We start from the raw sequence: 25579 nt of genomic DNA on the forward strand, positions 1-25579 counted from the left end.
TCCCTTCAGTCACTGGCCCGGCCGAGATGGCGCTCTTCCCACAGACAAATAATAATAATAATAATAATAATGGCATTTATTAAGTGCTTACTATGTGCAAAGCACCATTCTAAGCGCTGAGGAGTTTACAAGGTGATCAGGTTGTCCCACGTGGGGCTCACAGTCTTAATCCCCATTTTACAGATGAGGTAACTGAGGCACAGAGAAGTGAAGTGACTTGCCCAACGTCACACAGCTGACAATTGGAGGAGCCGGGATTTGAACCCATGACCTCTGACTCCAAAGCCCGGGCTCTTTCCACTGAGCCATGGACACCTCTCCACTTTTGAAGGGTCTCAGTGACTTGCTAAAATAAGTGACCAATCTCCACGTGGACACCAAGTCCGGCGTCGATCAATCGGCGTGGCCTAGGAGGAATCAATCAATCGTATTTATTGAGCGCTTACTGTGTGCAGAGCACTGTACTAAGTGCTTAAGGAGGAAGAACCCGGGCCTGAGATTTGGAGGTTCTGGGTTCTAATCATCATCATCATCATCATCAATCGTATTTATTGAGTGCTTACTATGTGCAGAGCACTGTACTAAGCACTTGGGAAGTACAAATTGGCACCGCCACGGATCTGCTGTGTGACCTTGGGCCAGTCACTTCTCTGGGCCTCAGTGACCTCATCTGTAAAATGGGGATTCAGCCAGTCCGTCGGTCAATTGTATTGCTTCCTGTGGGCAGAGCACTGCCCTCGGTGCTTGGGAGAGTCTAATAGACCAATACAAGAGATACATCCCCACCCAAAACGAGCCACCCCAGGAATCAGCGTGGCTCAGTGGAAAGAGCCCGGGCTTTGGAGTCAGAGGTCGCGGGTTCAAATCCTGGCTCCGCCACTTGTCAGCTGTGTGACTTTGGGCAAGTCACTTCACTTCTCTGGGCCTCAGTTACCTCATCTGGAAAATGGGGATTAAGACTGTGAACCCCCCGTGGGACAACCTGATCACCTTGTAACCTCCCCAGTGCTTAGAACAGTGCTTTGCACATAGTAAGCGCTTAATAAATGCCATCATTAATTAATTAATTAAATTCATTAGCCCTGTTCGACCTTCCAGCAATGCCTCAGAGAGGTCCGGATTGCTCCACTTGTAGCGAGACACCCTGCTGATGATGGAAGGCACAGAAGGGGAGAGCTCACACACTTTGAGTTCTCCCTACCCAACAACGGGAGGATACTTGGTGATCAGATTGTCCCACGTGGGGCTCACAGTCGTCATCCCCATTTTCCAGATGAGGTAACTGAGGCACAGAGAATTAATCAATCAATCAATCGTATTTATTGAGCGCTGTGTGCAGAGCGCCGTACTAAGCGCTTGGGAAGTACAAGTCGGCAACACATAGAGAAAGTCCCTACACAACAGCGGGCTCACAGTCTAGAACGGGGAGCAGAGAACACAACCAAACATACTAACAAAATAAAATAAATAGAATAGATATGTACAAGTAAGGTAAATAAATAAATAAATAAATAAATAAGTTAAGTGAGTTGCCCAAAGTCACACAGCTGACAATTGGTGGAGCTGGGATTTGAACCCATGACCTCTGACTCCCAAGCCCGTGCTCTTTCCATTGAGCCACGCTGATTCTCATATAAGAATAAGAAGGGAATAATAATGATAGTGTAATAATAATAATAATAAGAAGAAGACGAAAAGAAGAAGAAGAAGAAGAAGAAGAAGAAGAAGAGAAGAAGAGGAGGAGGAGGAGGAGGAAGAGGAGGAGGAGGAGGAGGAGGAGGAGGAGAAGGAGAAGAAGAAGAAGAAGAAGAAGAAGAAGAAGAAGAAGAAGAAGAAGAAGAAGAAGAAGAAGAAGAAGAAGAAGAAGAAGAAGAAGAAAGGAAGAAGAGGAAGAAGAAGAAGAAGAAAGTCAACTTTATAACTTGGGAGGGAAAGGGGGTGGGGTGTGGTTTGTATGTGTGTGAGTGTGAGTGTGAGTGAGTGCTTGTGTGTGTGAGTGTGAGTGAGTGAGTGTGTGTGTGAGAGAGAGAGAGAGAGAAAGAGAGAGAAAGAGAGAGAAAGAGTGAGAAAGAGAGAGTTGGAAGAGGGAGAAATTTAATCACATAAAATCCAAGCAACCAGCAGGTGGCACTGCACAACCACGTTTCCCATATTAGGAGGCCAGGGGCTAAATTAATTCTATAACTAGGTATTCCAGAAAGAATAAAAATTATGACTATATTGGAAAACCGAAACACTCATTTTAATTATTTTACCAGTAATAGCACTAGTAGTAGTAGTAGAAGAGAAGCATTGTGGCTCAGTGGAACGAACAAGGGCTTTGGAGTCATGGGTTCAAATCCCGCTTCTGCCACTTGTCAGCTGTGTGACTCTGGGCAAGTCACTTCACTTCTCTGGGCCTCAGTTACCTCATCTGTAAAATGGGGATGAAGGCTGTGAGCCCCCCGTGGGACAACCTGATCACCTTGTAACCCCCCCAGTGCTTTTAACAGTGCTTTGCACACAGTAAGTGCTTAATAAATGCCATTATTATTATTATTATTAAGTAGTGTTACAGTACTTATTTCCTCATAATAATAATAGTGATGGCATTTTTGAAGCACTTACTATGTACCAAGCACTATTCTAAGCGCTGGGGGAGATACAAGATAATCAGGTTGTCCCACGTGGGGCTCATAATCTTCATCCCCATTTTACAGATGAGGCACAGAAAAGTGAAGTGACTTACCCAAAGTCACACAGCTGACAAGCGGTGGAGCCGGGATTAGAACCCACGCCCTCTGACTCCTAGGACCGGGCTTCTTCCGCTAAGCCATGCTGCTCTACTTATGTACATAAGATTTTAGACTGTGAGCCCACTGTTGGGTAGGGACTGTCTCTATATGTTGCCAACTTGTACTTCCCAAGCGCTTAGTACAGTGATCTGCACACAGTAAGCGCTCAATAAATACAATTGATGATGATGATGTACATATCTCTAAGTTATTTATTTCTATTAATATCTCCCCCTCTAGACTGTAAGCTCAATGTGGATGGGGAATGGGTCTGCTTATTGTTATAGAGAAGCAGCGTGGCTCAGTAGAAAGAGCCTGGGCTTTGGAGTCCGAGGTCATGGGTTCAAATCCCGGCTCCGCCACTTGTCAGCTGTGTGACTTTGGGCAAGTCACTTCACTTCTCTGTGACTCAGTTACCTCATCTGTAAAACGGGGATGAAGACTGTGAGCACCCCTTGGGACAACCTGATCACCTTGTAACCTCCCCAGCGCTTAGAACAGTGCTTTGCACATAGTAAGCGCTTAATAAATGCCATCAGTATTATTATTCAAATCCTGGCTCCGCCAACTGTCAGCTGTGTGACTTTGGGCAAGTCACTTAACTTCTCTGTGCCTCAGTTCCCTCATCTGTAAAATGGGGATTCAAACTGTGAGCCCCTCCCAGGACAACCTGATCACCTTATAACCTCCCCAGCATTTACAGCAGTGCTTTGCACATAGTAAGCGCTTAACAAATACCATCATCATTATTATACTACACTCTCCCAAGCACTTAGTATAGTACTTTGTACACTACAAGCTCTCAGTACATGCGAAGGAATGATGAATGGATACTATTATTTGGATACTAAATAATGTATACTATTATTTGTTAAGCCCTTAATTTTTGCTAGGGCACTGTACTAAGCACTAGGGTAGACACAAATCATCAAAATGGGCACAGTCCTTGTTCCTCATTGGGCTCACAGCCTAAGTAGGGGGGAGAACAGATATTTAATCCCCATTTTACAGATGGGGAAACTAAGTCGCTTAGGAGTTGAGTGATTTGCCCAAGGTCACACAGCACAAAAGTGGTGGACCCAGGATTAGAACCCAGACCCCCTGACTTCCAGAACAATGCTCTATCCACCAAGCCGTACTGCTTCCCCCATTATATCTGTAAATATCCTACATCGAAAATGATGACGATGGAATTACATGACATGTAATTACTAATGTAATTACTAATGTAATTACTAATGTACTTAGTCCCTAAACTGGACCTGTATTCCTCTGATAATGGGAATCCTCCCTTGTAATCATCTGATATTTTAAATAAGAGTTTATTGGGTACATTATCTCATCATACGTTGGCCAGGACTTAAGATTCAATCTCCCTCTAGACTGAAAACTCGTTGTGGGCAAGGAATACGTCTGTTATATTGTCATACTGTACTCTCCCAAGTGTTTAATAAGCACTTAGTAACCCGGGAAGCATTCAATAAATACGACTGGCTGACTGATTTCTGACCGGGAGGTCGCGGTTCTATGTTTGAAATGTCGGTGACTTGAGTTTTACCCAGATTCTGGCACTCCGTTACTCATTATAATAATAATACTAATAATAATAGCATTTATTAAGTGATTACTATGTGCAAAGCACTGTTCTAAGCACTGGGGAGGTTACAAGGTCATCAGGTTGTCCCACGGGGGGCCCACAGTCAATCCCCATTTTACAGATGAGGTAACTGAGGCACTTAGAACGGTGCTTTGCACATAGTAAGCGCTTAATTCTATTTATTCTATTTATTTTATTTTGTTAATATGTTTTGTTGCCGGTCTCCCCCTTCTAGACTGTGAGCCCGCTGTTGGGTAGGGACCGTCTCTATATGCTGCCAACTTGTACTTCCCAAGCGCTTAGTACAGCGCTCTGCACACAGTAAGCGCTCAATAAATATGATTGAATGAATGAATGAATGAATGAACAGAAAAGTTAAGTGACTTGCCCAAAGTCACACGGCTGACAATTGGCGGAGGCGGGATTTGAACCCATGACCACTGACTCCAAAGCCCGTGCTCCTTCCACTGAGCCACTCATTATCGACTTTTAACAATTTTATCAACAACTCTTCATCAATTTAGAGAAGGGATGCATTCATTCATTCATTCAATCGTATTGAGCGCTTACAGTGTGCAAAGCACTGTACTAAGCGCTTAGAAGGTACAATTCAGCAACGGATAGAGACGGCCCCTACCCAACAATGGGCTCACAGTCTAGAACGTGGGGGGAGTCAGACTTCAAAACAAGTAAACAGGCATCAATAGCATCAATATAAATAAATGGAATTATAGGTCTGTGCACATCATTAATAAAATTGATAGAATAATAAATATGTACACATATACACGAGTGAAGTGACGTGACCTAATGGAAGAGCACGGGCCTGGAAATCGGACGAACTTGATTCTAATCCCACTTGCCGGCTGTGTGACCTTGGGCAAGTCACTTAACTTCTCTGGGTCTCAGTAAAATATGTACAAGTAAAATATGCACAAGAGAAGCAGCGTGGCTCAGTGGAAAGAGCCCGGGCTTTGGAGTCAGAGGTCATGGGTTCGAATCCCGGCTCCACCCCATGTTCATTCATTCATTTATTCAATCATACTTATTGATCGCTTACTGTGTGCAGAGCACTGTACTAAACGCTTGGGAAGCAGCGTGGCTCACTGGAAAGAGCCCGGGCTTTGGAGTCAGAGTTCATGGGTTTAAATCCTGGCTCTGCCAATTGTCAGCTGTGTGACTTTGGGCAAATCACTTCACTTCTCTGGGTCTCAGTTCCCTCATCTGTAAAATGGGGATTAAGACTGTGAGCCCCCCATGGGACAACATGATCATCTTGTAAACTCCCCAGTGCTTAGAACAGTGCTTTGCACATAGTAAGCGCTTAATAAATGCCATTATTATTATTATTATTACAAGTTGGCAACATATAGAGACGGTCCCTACCCAACAACGGGCTCACAGTCGAGAAGGGGGAGACAGACAACAAAGCAAAACATGTGGACAGATGTCAAGTCATAAGAATAAATAGAAATAAAGCTAGATGCATGTCTGCTTTGTGACCTTGGGCAAGTCACTTCACTTCTCTGAGCCTCAGTTCTCAGTTACCTCATCTGCAAAATGGGGATTAAGACTGTGACCCCCACATGGGACAACCTGATGACCCTGTAACCCCCCCCCCATGCTTAGAACAGTGCTTTGCACATAGTAAGCACTTAACAAATGCCATCATTATTATTACAAGAGGTATCAGGAACACACACTCCCAGCAAAGTAGGGAAATGTGGGCTGAGTTTTTTGAGGGCATGAAATGCGTTTTTTGAGGATATTCTGGATTATCTCATTGTCGAACCCTTACCCACGTCCTGCCTCTGGCCTGGAACTCCCTCCCACTTCATAGATGACAGACCTTGGCTCTGTCCACTTTCAAAGGCTTCCTAAAATCACACTTCCTTCAAGAAGCCTTCCCTACTCTCCCTTTTGATTCATATATGTATATATGTTTGTACATATTTATTACTCTATTTATTTATTTTACTTGTACATATTTATTCTACTTATTTTATTTTGTTAATATGTTTTGTTTTGTTCTCTGTCTCCCCCTTCTAGACTGTGAGCCCGCTGTTGGGTAGGGACCGTCTCTATATGTTGCCAACTTGTACTTCCCAAGCGCTTAGTACAGTGCTCTGCACACAGTAAGCACTCAATAAATATGATTGAATGAATGAATGAATGAATTCACCCATGCACTTTGGTTTTATAGCCTTTATGCACTTAAGAACATGGAAAGCAGTGTGGAGTAGTAATAATAATGATAATGATGGTATTTATTAAGTGCTTACTATGTGCAAAGCACTGTTCTAAGTGCTGGGGAGGTTACAAGGTGATCAGGTTGTCTGATGGGGGGCTCACAGTCTTCATCCCCATATGACAGATGAGGTAACTGAGGCCCAGAGAAGTGAAGTGACTTGCCCAAAGTCACACAGCTGACAATTGGCGGTGTCAGGATTTGAACCCATGACCTCGGACTCCAAAGCCCGGGCTCTTTCCACTGAGCCATGCTGCTGCAGTAGTACATTGAGCAGGGGCCTGGGAGTTGGAGGATCACGGGATCTGATCCCGGCTCCGCATCTTTTCTGCTGTGTGACCTTGGGCGAGTCACTTCACTTCTCCGGGCCTCAGTTCCCTCACCTGTAAAATGGGGACTGAGACGGTGAGCCCCACATTCAGCAGGGATTTTGTCCATCCCGATTTGCTTGTATTCACCCCATTGTTTAGTACGGAGCTTGGAACATAGTAACAGATACCATAATTAGTATTAATATTTTGATTATTACAAAGCGGTAATATATTGTAACGTTTCCCTCTGTATCCTGCAAGCTCCTTGGGTCAGGAAACGTGTCTACCAACTCTGTGGTATTGTACTAGTTCATGGGCTTAGTACAGTGCTCTGCACACAGTAAGCGCTCAATATTTACCACTGATTGATCATCGTACTTTTCCAAGTGCTGAGTCTAGGATGTTGCACTCAGTAATCATTGTAGGGTATTTGTTAAGGACTTTACTAAGCGCTGGAATAAAGACAGGGTTCCTAAGGGGTTTTCACTTACCCACATCCACTAAAAAGACACCATAATTGTTGTGTAAATCCGAGCTCTCCGGACAATTCTCTATCCCAGCCTGATACACATCCTCGGCTTCTTTAAACCGCTCCTGGAAAACAGAGCAAGAGGGGAAGATAACAAAAGGAAGGGAAAGAGAGAAAAACCCAGGGACAGCGATATGTCAAATCCTGTTTCAGCTGAGGCACAAACCCCTACAAATCACACTTAATTGGTTGAGAATGATGCTGTTTTATTCTTTGAAGTCATTCCCTCCCCATGCATTTCTTTAAAGAATTACTTTAATGTTTCACAAGAACAGTGATCCTCTAGTCAGCAGGGTTTAGGACGGTTGGAATTCAAAACCTCCAAAGGCGGATGGGCCTGCGACGGACAAGTCACGCCAACCGACATCCGATTGACATTCCCTTTCATCAGAGGGCTTTACTGGGGTCCGATCCACCAGCCAAGCTCATTCCTTTTTGAATTTTCCAACGAAGCAGAAGCCCGCGGCTGACTGCACAGTAAATAAGGGAGCAGATGTGTTTGGCTTCGAAAGCGCATGATACTTCGTTTTCAAAGTCCCAAGCGCCATATGGTACGAAAAGGAAGTGATTTCTGGTCCTCCTAATGTGGTCCTTTGCTTCCCCCTCAACCCTTCTGGACTAGAGTGCTTGTCATTTATAATAATAATAATGATGATGGCAAGGGTTGTCTTCCTTTATTGCTGCATTGTGCTTTCCTAAGCACTTAGTACAGCGCTCTGCACACAGGAAGTGCTCAATAAAAACGATCTTGATTGAATGAATGAATGAATACAATACAACAATAAATAGTGACATTCTCTGCCCACAACTAGCTCATTTCAGAAGGGCGTTGAAGGTGGGGTGAATTGTAATCTGGGTGGATTTGAAAAAGGAAGCTCTTTATTAATTATTATTATTAATAATTAATTATTTATTCTTACCTCCTTCCCTTCCCCACATCACCTGTATATATGCATATATGTTTGTACATATTTGTTACTCTATTTATTTATTTATTTATTTTACTTGTACATATCTACTCTATTTATTTTATTTGGTTAGTATGTTTGGTTTTGTTCTCTGTCTCCCCCTTTTAGACTGTGAGCCCACTATTGGGTAGGGACTGTCTCTATATGTTGCCAACTTGTACTTCCCAAGCGCTTAGTACAGTACTCTGCACACAGTAAGCGCTCAATAAATACGATTGATGATGATTAATAATAATAATTGTGGTATATAATAATAATAATAGTGGAATTTATTAAGCACTTACTATGTGCAGCGCTGGGGAGTTTACAAGATATCAGGTTGTCCCACAGGGGGCTCACAGTCTTAATCCCCATTTTCCAGATGAGGTAACTGAGGCACAGAGAAGTTAAGTGACTTGCCCAAAGTCACACAGCTGACAATTGGCAGAGCCGGGATTTGAACCCATACCTCTGACTCCAAAGTCCGTGCTCTTTCCACTGACTAAATGCTCATTCCCTGTGTTTCCCTTCCCCCATCAACTGATCAATCAATCAATTGTATTTATTGAGCATTTACTGTGTGCAGAGAAGAGCACTGTACTAAACACTTGGGAGAGTACAATGTAACAGGGTTAGCAGGCACCTTCCCTACCCAGCATGGCCTAATGGATAGAGCCCAGGGGTGGGAATCGGACGGTCTGAGGACCTTCTTCTTGGCTCTTCCACTTTTCTGCTGTGTGACCTTGGCAGGTCACTTCACTTCACTGGGCCTCAGTTACCTCATCTGTAAAATGGGGATTAAAACCGTGAGTCCCATGTGGGACAGGGACCGTGACCAACCTGCTCAGCTTGTATCTACCCCAGTGCTTAGTACACTGCCTGGCACATAGTAGGCACTTAACAGAGGTCATTAGTTCAAATCCCGGCTCTGCCACTTGTCAGCTGTGGGACTTTGGGCAAGGCACTTCACTTCTCTGAGCCTCAGTAACCTCATCTGTAAAATGGGGATTAAGACTGTGAGCCCCCCGTGGGACAACCTGATCACCTTGTAAACTCCCCAGCGCTTAGAACAGTGTTTTGCATGTAGTAAGTGCTTAATAAATGCCAATATTATTATTATATACCACAATTATTATTATCAATAAAGTTTCCTTTTTCAAATCCACCCAGACTACAATTCACCCCACCTTCAAAGCCCTTCTGAAATGAACTAGTTGTGGGCAGAGAATGTCACTGTTGATTATTGTATTGTATTCATTCATTCAATCAAAATCGTTTTTATTGAGCACTTACTGTGTGCAGAGCCCTGTACTAAGTGCCTGGGGAAGTACAATTCAGCAATAAAGACAATCCCTGCCCACAGTGAGCTCACAGTCTGGGGCTGGGGGAGACAGGCATCAATACAAATGAATAGACATCAATACAAATAAATAAAATTAGCGATATATACATCAGTGCTGTGGGGCGGGGAGAGGGGAGAAGACCAAGGGAGCAAGACAGAGTGACGCAGAAAATAGGAGATGAAGAAAAGTAGGGCTTAGTCTGGGAAGGCCTCTTGGAGGAGATGGGCCTTCAATAAGGCTTTGAAGGCGGGGAGAGTCATTGTCTGTTGGATTTGCAGCAGCGTGGCTGAGTGGAAAGAGCCCGAGCTTGGGAGTCAGAGGTCGTGGGTTCTAATCCCGCCTCCGCCACTTGTCTGCTGTGAGACTTCGGGCAAGCCGCTTAACTTCTTTGTGCCTCAGTCACCTCATCTGGAAAATGGGGATTAAAACTGGGAGCCCTCACCTTGTATCTACCCCAGCGTTTAGAACTGTGCTTCGCACATAGTAAGCGCTTAACAAATACCATCATTATTAGTGTTATTTATTGAGAAGCGGCGTAGCTCAGTGGAAAGAGCCCGGGCCTGGGAGTCAGAGGTCATGGGTTCTAATCCCGGCTCCACCGCTTGTCAGCTGTGTGACTGTGGGCAAGTCGCTTAACTTCCCTGGGCCTCAGTTATCTCATCTGTAAAATGGGGATTAATAATAATAATAATAATGGCATTTATTAAGCACTTACTATGTGCAAAGCACTGTTCTAAGCGCTGGAAAAATAATGGCATTCATTAAGCGCTTACTATGTGCAAAGCACTGTTCTAAATGCTGGGGAATTTACAAGGTGATCAGGTTGTTCCCTTCCCCACAGCACCTGTATATATGTATATATGTTTGTATGGATTTATTACTCTATTTATTTATTTATTTTACTTGTACATAGCTATTCCATTTATTTTACTTTGTTAATATGTTTTGTTTTGTTGTCTGTCTCCCCCTTCTAGACTGTGAGCCCACTTTTGGGTAGGGACCGTCTCTATATGTTGCCAACTTGTACTTCCCAAGCGCTTAGTACAGTGCTCTGCACACAGTAAGCGCTCAATAAATACGATTGATTGATTTGGGCTCATGGTCTTAATCCCCATTTTACAGATGAGGTAACTGAGGCACAGAGAACTGAAGTGACTTGCCCAAAATCACACAGCTGATGAGTGGTGGAGCCGGGATTTGAACCCATGACCTCTGACTCCAAAGCCCAGGCTCTTTCCACTGAGCCACGCTGTGAGCCCCACATGGGACAACCTGATGACTTTGTATCCCCCCCAGCGCTTACAACAGTGCTTGGCGCAGAGTAAGCGCTTAATAAATGCCATCATCATCATCATCATCATTTGAGGACTGAGGGAGTTCTAGGACAAAGGCAGGTCGTGGGCCAGGGGTTGACAGCGGGACAGGCAAGATGGAGGCCCAGTGAGTAGGTTAGAAAGATTGTAGAGAAGCAGCATAGCTTAGTGGCAAGAGCGCGGGCTTGGGAGTCTGAGATCGTGGGTTCTAATCCTGGCTCCACTACTCGTCTGCTGTGTGACTTTGGGCAAGTCACTTCACTTCTCTGTTCCTCAGTTCGCTCATCTGTAAAATGGTCTGTGAGTCTGTGAGGCCCCACGTGGGACAACCTGATTGCCTTGTATCTACCCCAGCACTTAGAACAGTGTTTCACACACAGTAAGAGCTTAACAAATACTATCATTATTATTATTATTAGACATTTCTAGATGTGTACATAAGAGCTGTGGGGTTGAGAGTGGGGATATCACATGTCCAGAGGTCACAGATCCGAAGAAGTATATGCAGGGATTGTTCTTCTTTGTTGCTGAATTGTACTTTCCGAGCGCTTAGTACAGTGCTGTGCACACAGTAAGCAGTCAATAAATATGATTGAAGGAATGAATGAATACGTCCATGTATCCTGTGGTCAGGAAACGTATCTACCAACGCGTGTTGTACTTTCCCAAGCATTTAGTACAGTTCTCTGCACGAAGCAAGTTTTCAATAAATACCATTGATTGATGTATCTGCCATGAGAGAAACCAAGGAATGAGGTGACTGAGAAAGATGCTTGCACTGTACTTTAATTATCTCTTTTAATAAACCAGTGCACCTTCTAATCCCAGCTCTGCCATTTGACTGCCTAGGTTTCCTCATCTGTAAAATAAAGCTAAAATATCTGTTCTCCCTCCTGTTTAGACTGTGAGTCCAATGAGACTCCCTATCCCCAACCTAATTATCTTGTATCTACCCCAGCTCTTAGTAAGTATATTGCTATTATTAAGTGCCGTCGAGCCGTTTCCGATTCATAGCGACTCCATGAATATGCTTTCTCCAGAACGTCCTGTCCTCTGCCATAATCCGCAAGCTTTCTAATGGTTCTTCCGTTATCATTGTTACGGTCGCTATCCAGTTAGCTGCCAGTCAGCCTCTTCCATGTTTTCCCTGGACTTAACTATCATTAGTGTCTTCTCCAGAGAATCAGTCCTATTGATTATGAGTCCAAAATATCCTCATCTAAGTCGAGTCTTTTGTCCTTCCAAAGACCACTTGGGTTTAATTTGCTCTAAAATCCATTTGTTTGTTTTTCAGGAAGTCCATGGTATTCGCAAAAGCCTCGTCCAACACCACATTTCAAAAGAATCGATGGTCTTTCTATCCTGTTTTTTCACTGTCCAGCTTTCAGATCCATACACTGTCATTGAGTACTTAACAAATACCACCGGTATCTAACCTCCCACCAAAAGTACCAACTACTGTTTTTGCAGGACCGATCTGAGAAATTATCGAGGGAAGGTTAACCTGACAAAAATAAGCACAAGCTAAATTATGTTAGATTAAATCCAACAATACCTGTTCAGCCAACAGTGAAGCTAGGCTTGAATAAGCATCAGCAAACTCTGGACCAAATTTAATAGACTCTTTTAACAAGAAGATAGCTTCTTCTTTCTTTTCTTGGGACCTATATGAATCATGGAGGGAAAAGCAATCTGGTTAATCAATAGGTCAATCACTTAATCAGAGGTATTTATTCATTCATTCAATCATATTTATTGAGTGCTTACTGTGTGCAGAGGACAGTAATAATAATAATAATAACAATAATGCTAAGCACTTGGGGGAGTATAATATAACAATAAACAGACACATTCCCTGCCCGTAGTGAGCTTACAGTCTTGGTGGGGGGCAGTTAGAGTGTTTACTGTGTGCAGAACACTGTATTAAGCAATTTTTAATGGTATTTGTTAAGTGCTTACTATGCTCCAGGAACTGTACTACTCACTGGGGTGGATACAAGCAAATTGGGTTGAATATGGTCCCTATACCATGTAGGGCTCACAGTCTCAGACTCCATTTTACTGATGAGGCAACTGGGGCGTGGAAAAGTGAAGTAATACTAATACTAATACTAATAATAATAATTGCGGTATTTGTTAAACACTTATTCTGTGCCAAGCACTGTTATAAGCACTGGGGTAGATACAAGATAATCAGGTTGGACACAGTCCCTGTCCCACACTGGGGTTCACACTCAATCCAATTTTACATATGAGGTAACTGAGGCCCAGAGAAGTGAAGCGACTTGCCCAAGGTCACACAACAGACATGTGGCAGAGCCGGGATTAGAACCCCCGACCTTTGACTTCTGGGCCCATGTTCTATTCACTAGGCTACACTGCTCTCCACTCTCCCAGTGCTCTGCACACAGTAAGCGCTCAATAAATACGATTGATTGATTGATTGGGGGAGGATAATAAAATAGACTTGGTAGATATGATCCCTGGCCCCTGGGACCTTACAATTGAGTCAGGGGTTGGGCAGTTAAATAAATTACAGATTGGGGAAGTGGCAGATTATAAGGCTATTCATTCATTCATTCAGTCGTATTTATTGAGCGCTTACTGTGTGCAGAGCACTGTACTAAGCTCTTGGGAAGTACAAGTCGGCAACATATAGAGACGGTCCCTGCCCAACAACGGGCTCACAGTCTAGAAGGGGAGACAGACAACAAAACAAAACATGTAAACAGGTGTCAAAGTCATCAGAACAAATAGAATTAAAGCTATAAGGATACAGCTATAAGGAATTAAAGCTATTAAAGGATACGTATGTAAGTGTTTGGGGCTGGGGATGGGCAGTTTTGAAGTATTTAAGGGGATGCAGAAGGGAGGGTGAATAATAACAATAATAATAATAATAATAATGGCATTTGTGAAGCACTTACTATGTGAAAAACACTGTTCTAAGCGCTGGGGAGGGGATACAAGGTGATCAAGTTGTCCCACGTGGGGCTCACAGTCTTAATCCCCATTTTTACAGATGAGGTAACTGAGGCTCAGAGAAGTTAAGTGACTTGCCCAAGGTCACACAGGAGACTTGTGGTGGAGCCGAGATTCGAACCCATGACCTCTGACTCCAAAGCCCGTGCTCTATCCGCTGAGCCACGCTGCTTCTCTTATTCAGCAGGGTGAATATTCTAGGGAAAAGAAGGGTTAGTCAAGGAAGGCCGCATGGGGAAGGTGTGAGTTTGGAAGGGTTTAGGAAATGTGCAGAGTGGCAGAGAAGTGAAGTGACTTGCTCAAGGTCACCCAAAGGACAAGTGGCAGAGCGGGGATTAGAACCCACGACCTTCTGTCACCGGGCCTGGGCTCTATTCACTAAGCCATGCTGCTTCTTTTGCATCCCTGGCTCCACCAAAATGACAGAAATGAAAGGAAAATAATAATAATACTGGCATTTGTTAAGCGTTTACTATGTGCCGAGCACTGTTCAAAGCGCTGGGGGGGAGGGGTACAAGGTGATCAGGTTGTCCCACATGGGGGCTCACAGTCTTAATCCCCATTTGACAGATGAGGTAACTGAGGCACAGAGAAGTGAAGTGACTTGCCCAAAGCCACACAGCTGACAAGTGGCGGAGTCGGGATTAGAACCCATGACTTCTGACACCCACGCCCACGCTCTTTCCACTGAGCCACAAAAAACACATAGGGTCCCTCCGCTTTCTCCTCCACTAATTGAGGCCTTGTTAGTTTGTCTGTCTGGGTTCCTGGCAAGATTTCGTGACATATTTCAGTAAACGGAAAGCAGATGGTTTCTTTGTAAAGGAAGGGACTTTGAGAGGGAATTCTGGAAACTCTAGCAAAGAAACGAGTAGATGAAACGATCCACTGTGCGGCAGTAAAACTCTTCATTCCCAACCAGCAGAGTCCGGGGCAGCCGGCTTAATTCATTCACAGCACCTGTATATATGTATATATGTTTGTACGTATTTATTACTCTATTTATTTATTTATTTTATTTGCACATATTTATTCTATTTATTTTATTTTGTGAATACGTTTTGTTTTGTTGTCTGTCTCCCCCTTCTAGACTGTAAGCCCGCTGTTGGGTAGGGACCGTCTCTATATGCTGCCAACTTGTACTTCCCAAGTGCTTAGTACAGTGCTCTGCACACAGCAAGCGCTCAATAAATACGATTGAATTAATTAATTCATTCATTCAATCATATTTATTGAGCGCTTACTGTGTGCAGAGCACTGTACTAAGCATTTGAATTGCCATTTCTTTCTAAAGGACCTTTTCATTGACTCCCAAACTCGCATCTCTCCTGAAACAAAAGACTATGGTGACTCTTTTATCCGACAGGTGAAGTTATATTTCAAGATTACGCATAATACAAAAAATGAATTGGGGGGAGTTAAAGGTTTCAAATACCAATTTTTAAAAAATGCTATTTACGCATTTAAATAGTTTAAAAGCATTTAATAGTCCGGTGACAAACACCAGACTAATCCCGGCTCTGCCAATTTTCAGCCGTGTGACTTTGGGCAAGTCACTTCACTTCTCTCTGCCTCAGTAACGTCATCTGTAAAATGGGGATTAAGACTGTAAGCAGCACATGGGACAACCTGATTACTTTGTATCTCCCCCAGTACTTAGGACAGTGCTTGGCACATAGTAAGAGATTAACAAATACCATTTAAGCGCTTAGTACAACGCTCTGCACACAGTAAGCACTCAATAAATATGACTGAATGAATACAGGTTGGACACAGTCCCTGTCCCACAGAGGTCTCACAGCCTTAATCCTTCTTTTACAGAGGAGGTAACTGAGGCACAGAGAAGATAAGCAACTTGCCCAAGGTCTCACTGCAGACAAATGGAAGAACCAGGATTAGAACTGAAGTCCTCTGACACCCAGGCCCCGGCTCTTTCCACAGAGTCATGCTGCTTCTCCTGTTTCTATGGATTTGCTAATCAGCAGAAATAAAATTTTCTTACTCTGAGAGATGAAAACTGGATTACTCTTTGCGCCTTCCTTAATGTTCAAAATATTGCAATCATTCTTTACAAAGAATCCATTATGGATACAAGCTGGCTAAGGGGGAACGAAACAGATGGAGCTGGGGTCTCTATTTCATTTATTCATTCATTCATTCAATCGTATTTATTGAGCACTGACTGTGTGCAGAGCACTGTACTAAGCGCTTGGGAAGTACAAGTTGGCAACATATAGAGATGGTCCCTACCCAACAGTGGGCTCACAGTCTAGAAGAGGGAGACAGAGAACAAAACCAAACATATTAACAAAATAAAATAAATAGAATAGATATGTACAAGTAAAATAAATAAATAAATAGAGTAAGAAATATGTACAAACATATATACAGGTCTACAGGTCACAGTCTAGAAGGGGGAGACAGACAACAAAACAAAACAACTAGACAGATGTCAATACCTATTTATGAGAAGCAGTGTGGCCTACCGGGTAGATCACATGCCTGGGAGTTGGAAGGACCTCGGGTTCCAACCCGGCTCTGCCATTTGCTAGGTGACTGTGGACAAGTCATTTCACTTCTCTGTGCCTCAGTTTTCTCATCTGTAAAATGGCGATTCACTTCCTGTTCTCCCTCTTACTTAGACTGTGAACCCCAAGTGGGACAGGGACTGTGTCCGACCTGATTAACTTGTATCTCCCCTAGAATAGTGCTTGATACATCGTAAGCCCTTAAAACATAAAATAATAATAATAATAATAATGCTTTACTGAATGCTCACTGCATGCAGAGCACTGCACTAAGTGCTTGGGAGAGTCTGCTACAACAGAGTTGATAGACATATTCCCTGCCCACAGGGAGTTTACAGTCTAGACAGGGAGATAGATAGACATAAAAATAAATTATGGATATGTACATAAGTGTTGGGCTGAGGGTGTTGGGAATATCAAGTGCTTAAATTCAGTCAATCAGATTTATTGAGAGCTTACTATGTGCAGAGCACTGCACTAAGCACTTGGGAGAGTAGAGAAGCAGCATGGCTCAATGGAAAGAGCCAGGGCTTTGGAGTCAGAGGTCATGGATTCGAATCCTGACTCTGCCACTTGTCAGCTGTGTGACTTTGGGCAAGTCACTTAACTTCTCTGTGCCTCAGTTCCCTCATCTGTAAAATGGGGATGAAGACTGTGAGCCCCCCGTGGGACAACCTGATCTCCTTGTAAACTCCCCAGTGTTTAGAACAGTGCTTTGCACATAGTAAGCACTTAATAAATGCCATCATCATCATCATCATCATTATAATAGAACAATAAACAGACACGTTCCCTGCCCACAAGGAGCTTACAGTCTAGAGGGGGAGACAGACATTAATATAATTAAATAAATTACAGATATGGAATAAGTGCTGAGGGCCTGGGACAGGATCAATGGCCTAAGTGACACAGGAGGAAGACGGAGTAGAGGAAATGAGGGATTAGTTGGGGAAGGCTTCTTGGAGGAGATGGGATTTTAATAAGGCTTTGAGAGTGGGGAGAAGGGGTGGTCGATGAGATATAGAGGAGGAGGGAGTACCGTGTGGGGAAGGAGTCAACTGCAAGATGGATGAGAGAGAGGTACAGTGAGTAAATTGGCATTACAAGAGCCAAGTGCATTGAAGTAGGAAATTGGTGAGGTAAGGTATGAGGTGGAGAGCTGATGGAGTGTTTTCAACACAACGGTACGGAGTTTCTGTTTGATGCGGAGGTGGATGGGCAACCGCTGGAGGCTTTAGAAGAGAGGAGGCGCGTGGACTGAACGTTTCATAGAAAAACGATCAGCGCAACAGATTGAAGTAAGGCCTGCAGTGGGGAGGGACGGGAAGCGGAGAGGTCAGCGAGGGGGCTGATGCAGTAGTCGAGGCAGAATTGGCCGTGAGCCCCAAGTGGACTGTGTTCAACCCGATTATCTCTTATCTATCCCAGTGCTTGGAGCAGAGCCTGGAACATAGTAAGCACTTAACCAAGACCATAATTATTATTGTTATTGTTATATGAAGAGGGTGGGCATGCTAGGCGTTCAGGGGCAGGAGGTTGGCGGCCATAAAGAGAAGAATGAGGTATAAGTGAGTAGGCTGGCATTAGAGGAGCGAAGACCGTGGGCTGGGTTGAAGTAGAAGAGGGGTTGTAAAGCTTATTTTGGGCAGGGAATGTGTCTTTTTACTGGTATATTGTACTCTTCCAAGCGCTTAGGACAGTGCTCTGCACACAGTAAGTGCTCAATAAATATGATTGAGTGAATGAATAATGAAGATGGACTAAGGGTGAGGATAATGATGGAATCTCCCAGAGGGAGCTCAGGGGAAGTCCAGTCCTGAGATTATTATTATAAATAATAATATTTATACGAATAATAAAATATATCACTATTATATTATATAAGTAATATAATAATATGCTTATATATTATATATAATGTCTTATACACTTATATATAATATACTCAGATATATACTTAAGATATATGTACCTATATATAATATACTTTTATATTACACATAAGTAATATAATAATCCAATATAATAATATTTATTATTATTGTTATTATTATTAAATTAATATATAAATGCCTCCATCTGGACCTGTTGTGGACCTAGGCCCAAGTCAACAATATGGATAGAGAAGCAGTGTTGCTCAGTGGAAAGAGCACAGGCTTGGGAATCAGAGGTCATAGGTTCTAATCCCAGCTCTGCCACTTGTAAACTGTGTGACTTTGGGCAAGTCACTTAACTTCTCTGGGCCTCAGTTCCCTCATCTGTAAAATGGGGATTAAGACTGTGAGCCCCATGTGAGACAACCTGATCACCTTGTAGCCTCCCCAGCACTTAGAACAGTGCTGTGCACATAGTAAGCGCTTAACAAATGCCATCACTATTATTATTATTCTAATCCAGGCTCTGCCACTTGTCTGCTGTGTGACCTTGGGCAAGATCACTTAGCTTCTCTGGGCCTCAGTGACCTCATCTGAAAAATGGGCATTAAGACTGTAAGCCCCCCATGGGACAACCTGATTACCTTGAAACTACCCCAGTGCTTACAACAGTGCTTGGCACACAGTAAGCATTTAACAAATACCATAATTATTGTTATTATATAGTTAGCCATCCTGTCACAAGCATGGCCTAGTGGATAAAGCAGAGGCCCGGGTGTCAGAAATACCTGGGTTCTAATGCCAGTCCTGCCACTGATCTGCTGTGTGACCTTGGGCAAGTCACTTCACTTCTCTTGGCCTCAGTGACCTCATCATCATCATCATCATCAATCGTATTTATTGAGCGCTTACTGTGTGCAGAGCACTGTACTAAGCGCTTGGGAAGTACAAATTGGCAACAGTAAAATGGGAATAGAGACTGTGAGCCCCACGTGGGACAGGGACTGTGTCCAACCTGTTTTGCTCCTATTCATCCCAGCGTTTAGTTCAGTGCCTGGCACGTAGAGTAAGCGCTTCACAAATGCCACAGTTGTTATTAAAAGAGCTGGGACCCTTCCTCTCTGGGTTGGCTCTGAGTCGGGAAGGAATCCCAGGGAGCCAAAATCGCCATGCTTCCGCAAAGAAATCATCAGGATCTCACAGGAAACCGATCGTGACTCACCTTGACCCAAAACCATTAATCTGCTCCTTTGGGGAGGGGATGAGAGAGACGCCAGTTGTATTCCCCCCCCATCCCCGCACAAACACACAAACACCCACACACACACCGCACCCTCCTTCCCACTCTCCCACTCCTGGCTACTAATCTCAAATGATGAGCGGGTCTTAATTTGGCGTCTTTACAGTGTTTTCACTACTAAAGCCTTTCTACGTTAACCGCTGGTTAGCATGTAGATGAGTTCTGAAAGCTGCGCTCGGCTAATCTCATCCTGAGGAAAGGAGACCTGAAATCCTGACCACTATCTGACCGCTATCAGAATGGGCACAAATAAAGGATTTGGGATAGTTATGTTCCCATTCCTCCGGTTTGTTTACTTGAATCATCCCATCCTGGCCGGATCCCGAGTCAAGAGTGGTTTGGAGTCACCAACCCAGTGATGAGAGGATTAAAGGGGCCAGATTTTCAGGGGGGTAAAGGGGGCTGTTAAGAAAAGAGATTAAGCGCTCAATAAATACGATTAATTGATTAAGAGGGGTGGGGAGAGGGAACATTCTTTTCACCAGAGGAGGAAGCCAACACTAACTCTGCCAATTGAGAAAGCAGCCTGGCTCATTTAACTACTCTCTGTTAGAAATATTTATGCCATGGAAGAAAATGATGATATTTCAATTTCTCCTAGAGAATGTAAACAAAGCCAGGGTTCATTAAAGCTCTTCTAGCGCACACGGGGCTTGCCGTGCGAATTTGTCTTCTGGCTCACCACAGCGGTTATTGCGAGAGGAAAAAGTAAAGATTCTATGGAAAGGACAGGACGTGGAACTGGGAGTCAGAAGGACCTGGGTTCTAATCATAGCTCCATCTCTTGTCTGCTGCGTGACCTGGGGTAAGTCTCTTCACTTCCCTGTGCCTCAGTTACCTCATTTGTAAAATGGAGATTAAGCCTGTGAGCCCCACGTGGGACAGGGGCTGTGTCCAACCTTTCATTCAATCGTATTTATTGCGCACTTGCTGTGTGCAGGGCACTGTACTAAGTGCTTAGAACAGTGCTTGGCACATAGTAAGGAAAATGCCATCATTATTATTATTATTTTGGAGAGTAAAATAAAACCAGTGCTTAGTACAGCGCTTGGCACATAGTAAGCACTGAACAAATACCATTTATTCATTCATTCATTCAATCATATTTATTGAGTGCTTACTGTGTGCAGAGCACTGTACTAAGTGCTTGGGAAGTACAAGTTGGCAACATATAGAGACGGTCCCTACCCAACATTCATTCATTCATTCATTCAATCGTATTTATTGAGTGCTTACTGTGTACAGAGCACTGTACTAAGTGCTTGGGAAGTACAAGTTGGCAACATATAGAGACGGTCCCTACCCAACAGTGGGTTCACAGTCTAGAAGGGGGAGACAGAGAACAAAACAAACCATAGTAACAAAATAAAATAAATAGAATAAATATGTACAAGTAAAATAAATAAATAAATAGAGTAATAAATACGTACAAACATATATACATATATACAGGCTCACAGCAGGCTCACAGTCTAGAAGGGGGAGACAGACAACAAAATGAAACATATTAACAAAATAAAATAAATAGAATAAATATGTACAAATAAAATAAATAGAGTAATAAATACGTACAAACATATGTACATATATACAGGTGGTGTGGGGAGGGGAAGGAGGTAAGGCAGGGGGATGGGGAGGGGGAAGAGGGGGTAGGGAAGGAGGGGGCTCAGTCTGGGAAGGCCTCCTGGAGGAGGTGAGCTCTCAGTAGGGCTTTGAAGGGAGGAAGATATCATTATTATCACTATTATCACTATTATATCACTATTATTACCATTATTACTACTAACTCTATGGATTTCCTGTGGATTTCAAAACAGTACCCCCCCCACACACACACATAAAAACACACACACCCACACATAAGGCTACCAGGATGGCTCAATGGGCTTCCAGGTTTAAGCAAAATTCAGGAGGCTGGGCAGATTCCCAAAAGCCAATCAGAACAGTAACACCAAGGACTCCACCTTTTCATTTTTTTAAATGGCATTTGTTAAGCACTCTTACTATGTGCCAGACACTGCACTGAGCCCTGGGGTAGATAAAAGCTAATCTCCCTGAATGCCCCACCTCCATCTGCAATCGTTCCGGTAGCGGATCCGGAGAGTTTTCTTGGTCATAATCCATAAGTGGTTGACCGCTTTCACCTTCTGCGCAGTCAACTCGAGTCTCCGCACTCGACTCTCGCCCAGCACGGGGGAGTTTTGAATTGTAGCCGATGGCCTGCCACTCGCTAGCCACTGGGCAAGCTAGGAATGAACGGACAGGCCTCTGCTTGACTCTCCCTCCAGTAGCCGAGACTGATAGAGGACTGGAATCCCTCCAGGTGCCACCCCAAGAGGACAAGGGATTCATCAGGGGACACACAAAGACGGTTACTACCACCGTTACTATTCGGGCGACCTGCTTTAGCGACTTTCCCTGGGGATCTTTCAGGACGTACTGGGAATTCACTTTAATTCAAGAAGAAAAACCACTGCTCTTCAGCTCTTATTTACCCTAATCTCATATACCCAGGGGGCCAGATAAAAGAGAGATTAAATGGATTCCACTATTTGACTGAGGACTGAAACAGCAATTCTGCAGTTTAGGTAGCAGAGGGACAGATCGTTTGGCTGTAATTGGCCAGAGGACTAGAGATCTCCCAGATGTTGTCAGTCAGTCAATTGTATTTATTAATAATAATAATAATAATGTTGGTATTTGTTAAGCGCTTACTATGTGCAAAGCACTGTTCTAAGCGCTGGGGGGAACACAAGGAGATGAGGTTGTCCCATGTGGGGCTCACAGTCTTAATCCCCATTTTACAGATGAGGGAACTGAGGCACAGAGAAGTGAAGTGATTTGCCCAAGGTCACACAGCAGACATGCGGGGGAGGTGGGATTCGAACCCATGACCTCTGCCTCCCAAGCCCGCGCTCTTTGCACTGCGCCACGCTGCTTCTCACTTTAATGAGTGCTTACTGCATGCAAAGCACTGTACTAAGTGCTTGGGAAGAGTACAATAGAACAGACACATTCTCTGCCCACAAGGAGCTTACAGTCTAGAGGGGGAGACAGATATTAATAGAAATAAATAAATGACCGATATAGACACAAGAGCTGTGGGGCTGGGCCCGTGGGAATAACTAAGGGAGCAAGTCAAGGGGATGCAGAAGGGAGGGGGAGAAGAGGAAAGGAAGGCTTAGTCAGGGAAGGCCTCTTGGAGGAGAAGGGCCTTCAGTAAGGCTTTGAAGAGGGGGAGAGTCAATGTCCTGTAACAGACTTGTTATGTTTTCACTGACACAAGCAGTGCGGATGAAACCAGATGAGGTGGTCTCTAACCCCCTCCCCATCAATTCCAACAACCCTCCGTGTGACCCAGTGATTCCAGGGAATACAACTGCCAAGGCTGGGGTGGGATTGAGTGGTGAGGATGAGGCTGAGGAATAACAAGGTGAATGATTTTTGCTAAAAGGCGGTGGGATGGGTTCAACGTTCAGACTAACACAGTGGGGAGAGGGACAGAAGCGAGGGAGATCGCCTCAGACCGAAGGACAGGACACAGGTTTGACGGTGGGCAGTCTTGGGGGGCGATGATGGGAGGTATTGGAGGAGAGAGGAGTGAAGCAGAGTGGCTTAATGGAAAGAGCCCAGGACCTGGGTTCTAATCCTGGCTCTGCCGCTTCTCAGCTGTGAGCCCTGACTTGTCAGCTGTGTGACTTTGGGAAGTCACTTCACTTCTCTGTGCCTCAGTTCCCTCATCTAGCAAATGGGGCTTAAGAGTGTGAGCCCCACGTGGGACAACCTGATCACCTGAACAGTGCATGGCACATAGTAAGTGTTTAACAGATACCATCATTATTATCCCCCCTTCTAGACTGTGAGCCTGTTATTGGGTAGGGATCAATCAATCAATCATATTTATTGAGCACTTACTATGTGCAGAGCACTGTACTAAGCGCTTTGTCTAGGGATTGTCTCCATCAGTTGCCGAATTGTACTTCCCAAGCACACAGTACAGTGCTTTGCACACAGTAAGCGGAAGAGAAGCAGCATGGCTCAATGGAAGGAGCACAGGCTTGGGAGTCAGAGGTTGTGGGTTCTAATCTTGGCTCCACCACTTGTCTGCTGTGTGACTTTGGGCAAGTCACTTCACTTCTCTGTGCCTCAGTTACCTCATCTGTTAAACGGGGATGAAGACGGTGAGCCCCACGTGGGACAACCTGATCACCTTGTACCCCCTCCAAGCACTTAGAACAGTGCTTTGCACATAGTAAGATAAGAACTTAACAAATACCAGCATTATTATTATTATTATTATTAGTAGTAGTAGTAGTAGTAGTAGTAGTAGTAAGCACTCAATAAATACAACTGAATGAATGAATGAGTGAGTCATGAATACAAGCTTATCCACGTAGCAGCGGGCAACAACAGGGAGAATTCTAGAGCCATTTCCAGCCAAGATTAGTGAACTGTCCCTCTCACATGGTGCAACTGAACTTTCCAATTCTCCACAGTTTAGCTTATGTAGTTGATTCCTTCAATCATATTTATTGAGCACTTACTGTGTGCAGAGCACTGTAATAAGCGCTTGGGAGGGTACAATACAACAATAAACTGACTCATTCCCTGCCCACAATGCGCTTACCATCTAGAGGGGGAGACGGACAGACATTTAATATAAATATATAAAACTGGAGATCGTCACATAAGTGCTGTGTGGCTGGGAGAGGGGATGAATAAGGGGAGCAAGTCAGGGTGACGCAGAAGGGAGCGGGAGAAGAGGAAAAGAGGGCTTAATCAGGGAAGGCCTCTTGGAGGAGATCATCATCATCATCATCAATAGTATTTATTGAGCGCTTACTGTGTGCAGAGCACTGTACTAAGCGCTTGGGAAGTACAAGTTTGCAACATATAGAGACAGTCCCTACCCAACAGTGGGCTTTGAAGGGCGGGAGAGTCATTGTCTGTCAGATATGAGGAGGGAGAGCATTCCAGGCCAGAGGCAGGATGTGGGCAAAAGATATGAAGTTTAATGCAGTCGGCAACTAAAATAGAAAAGATATGAAGTTTAATGCAGTCGGCAACTAAAATAGATCAATCAATTAGAGGTATTTATTGATCCCATATTGTGTACAGAGCAATTTGCTAAGCACTTGGGTGACTACAACGGAGTTGATAGACACATACGCTGCCCACAACGAGTTTACAGTCTGGGAAGGAAGAACCTAGGTTTCTAATGGAGTCTTTTGCCATTACAACTTCACACCCTAAATGATTATTTTTTTAAATGGCAGTGTTAAGCGATTACTATGCGCCGCACACTGTACTAAGTGCTCGGGCAGATGCAAGATAAGCAGGTTGTACACAATCACTGGCCCACAGTCTAAATAAGAGGGAGCACTATTTAATCCCCATTTGACAGATGAGGTAACTGAGGCAGAAAAGAGTTTCATGATTTGCCCAAGTTCACACAGTAGGCAAGTAGAAGAGCCAGGATTAGAACCCAGGCTCTTTCCACTGGGCTCTAATGCCTCCCTAGGAATGTACTTAGAGAAGCAGCATGGCTCAGTGGAAAGAGCCCAGGCTTGGGAGTCAAAGGTCATGGGTTCTAGTCCCTGCTCCGCCACTTCATTCATTCGTTCATTCAATCGTATTTATTGAGCGCTTACTGTGTGCAGAGCACTGTACTAAGCGCTTGGGAAGTACAAGTTGGCAACATAAAGAGCAATTAACAAATTCAGAGCAATTAACAAATTCATTCATTCATTCAATCGTATTTATATCCTGTATATATCCTGTATATATGTATATATGTTTGTACATATTTATTACTCTATTTATTTATTTATTT

At 43.9% G+C, this 25579-nt stretch overlaps 1 protein-coding gene across 1 annotated transcript in view; it reads right to left on the minus strand.

Annotated features, from left to right (window-relative positions):
- The window catches only part of TMTC1 (transmembrane O-mannosyltransferase targeting cadherins 1), a 412328-nt gene that overhangs the window by 46038 nt on the left and 340711 nt on the right, over positions 1-25579 (minus strand). The window contains exons 13-14 of the mRNA XM_038765197.1: positions 12618-12726; positions 7422-7524 (exon numbers count right to left, since the gene is read on the minus strand). Of these exons, the coding sequence (XP_038621125.1) occupies positions 7422-7524; positions 12618-12726 (212 nt within the window). The remainder of the gene's footprint in view (positions 1-7421; positions 7525-12617; positions 12727-25579) is intronic.

This window comes from Tachyglossus aculeatus, chromosome 2, assembly GCF_015852505.1.
Source record: "Tachyglossus aculeatus isolate mTacAcu1 chromosome 2, mTacAcu1.pri, whole genome shotgun sequence".
Taxonomy (NCBI): Eukaryota; Metazoa; Chordata; class Mammalia; order Monotremata; family Tachyglossidae; genus Tachyglossus; species Tachyglossus aculeatus.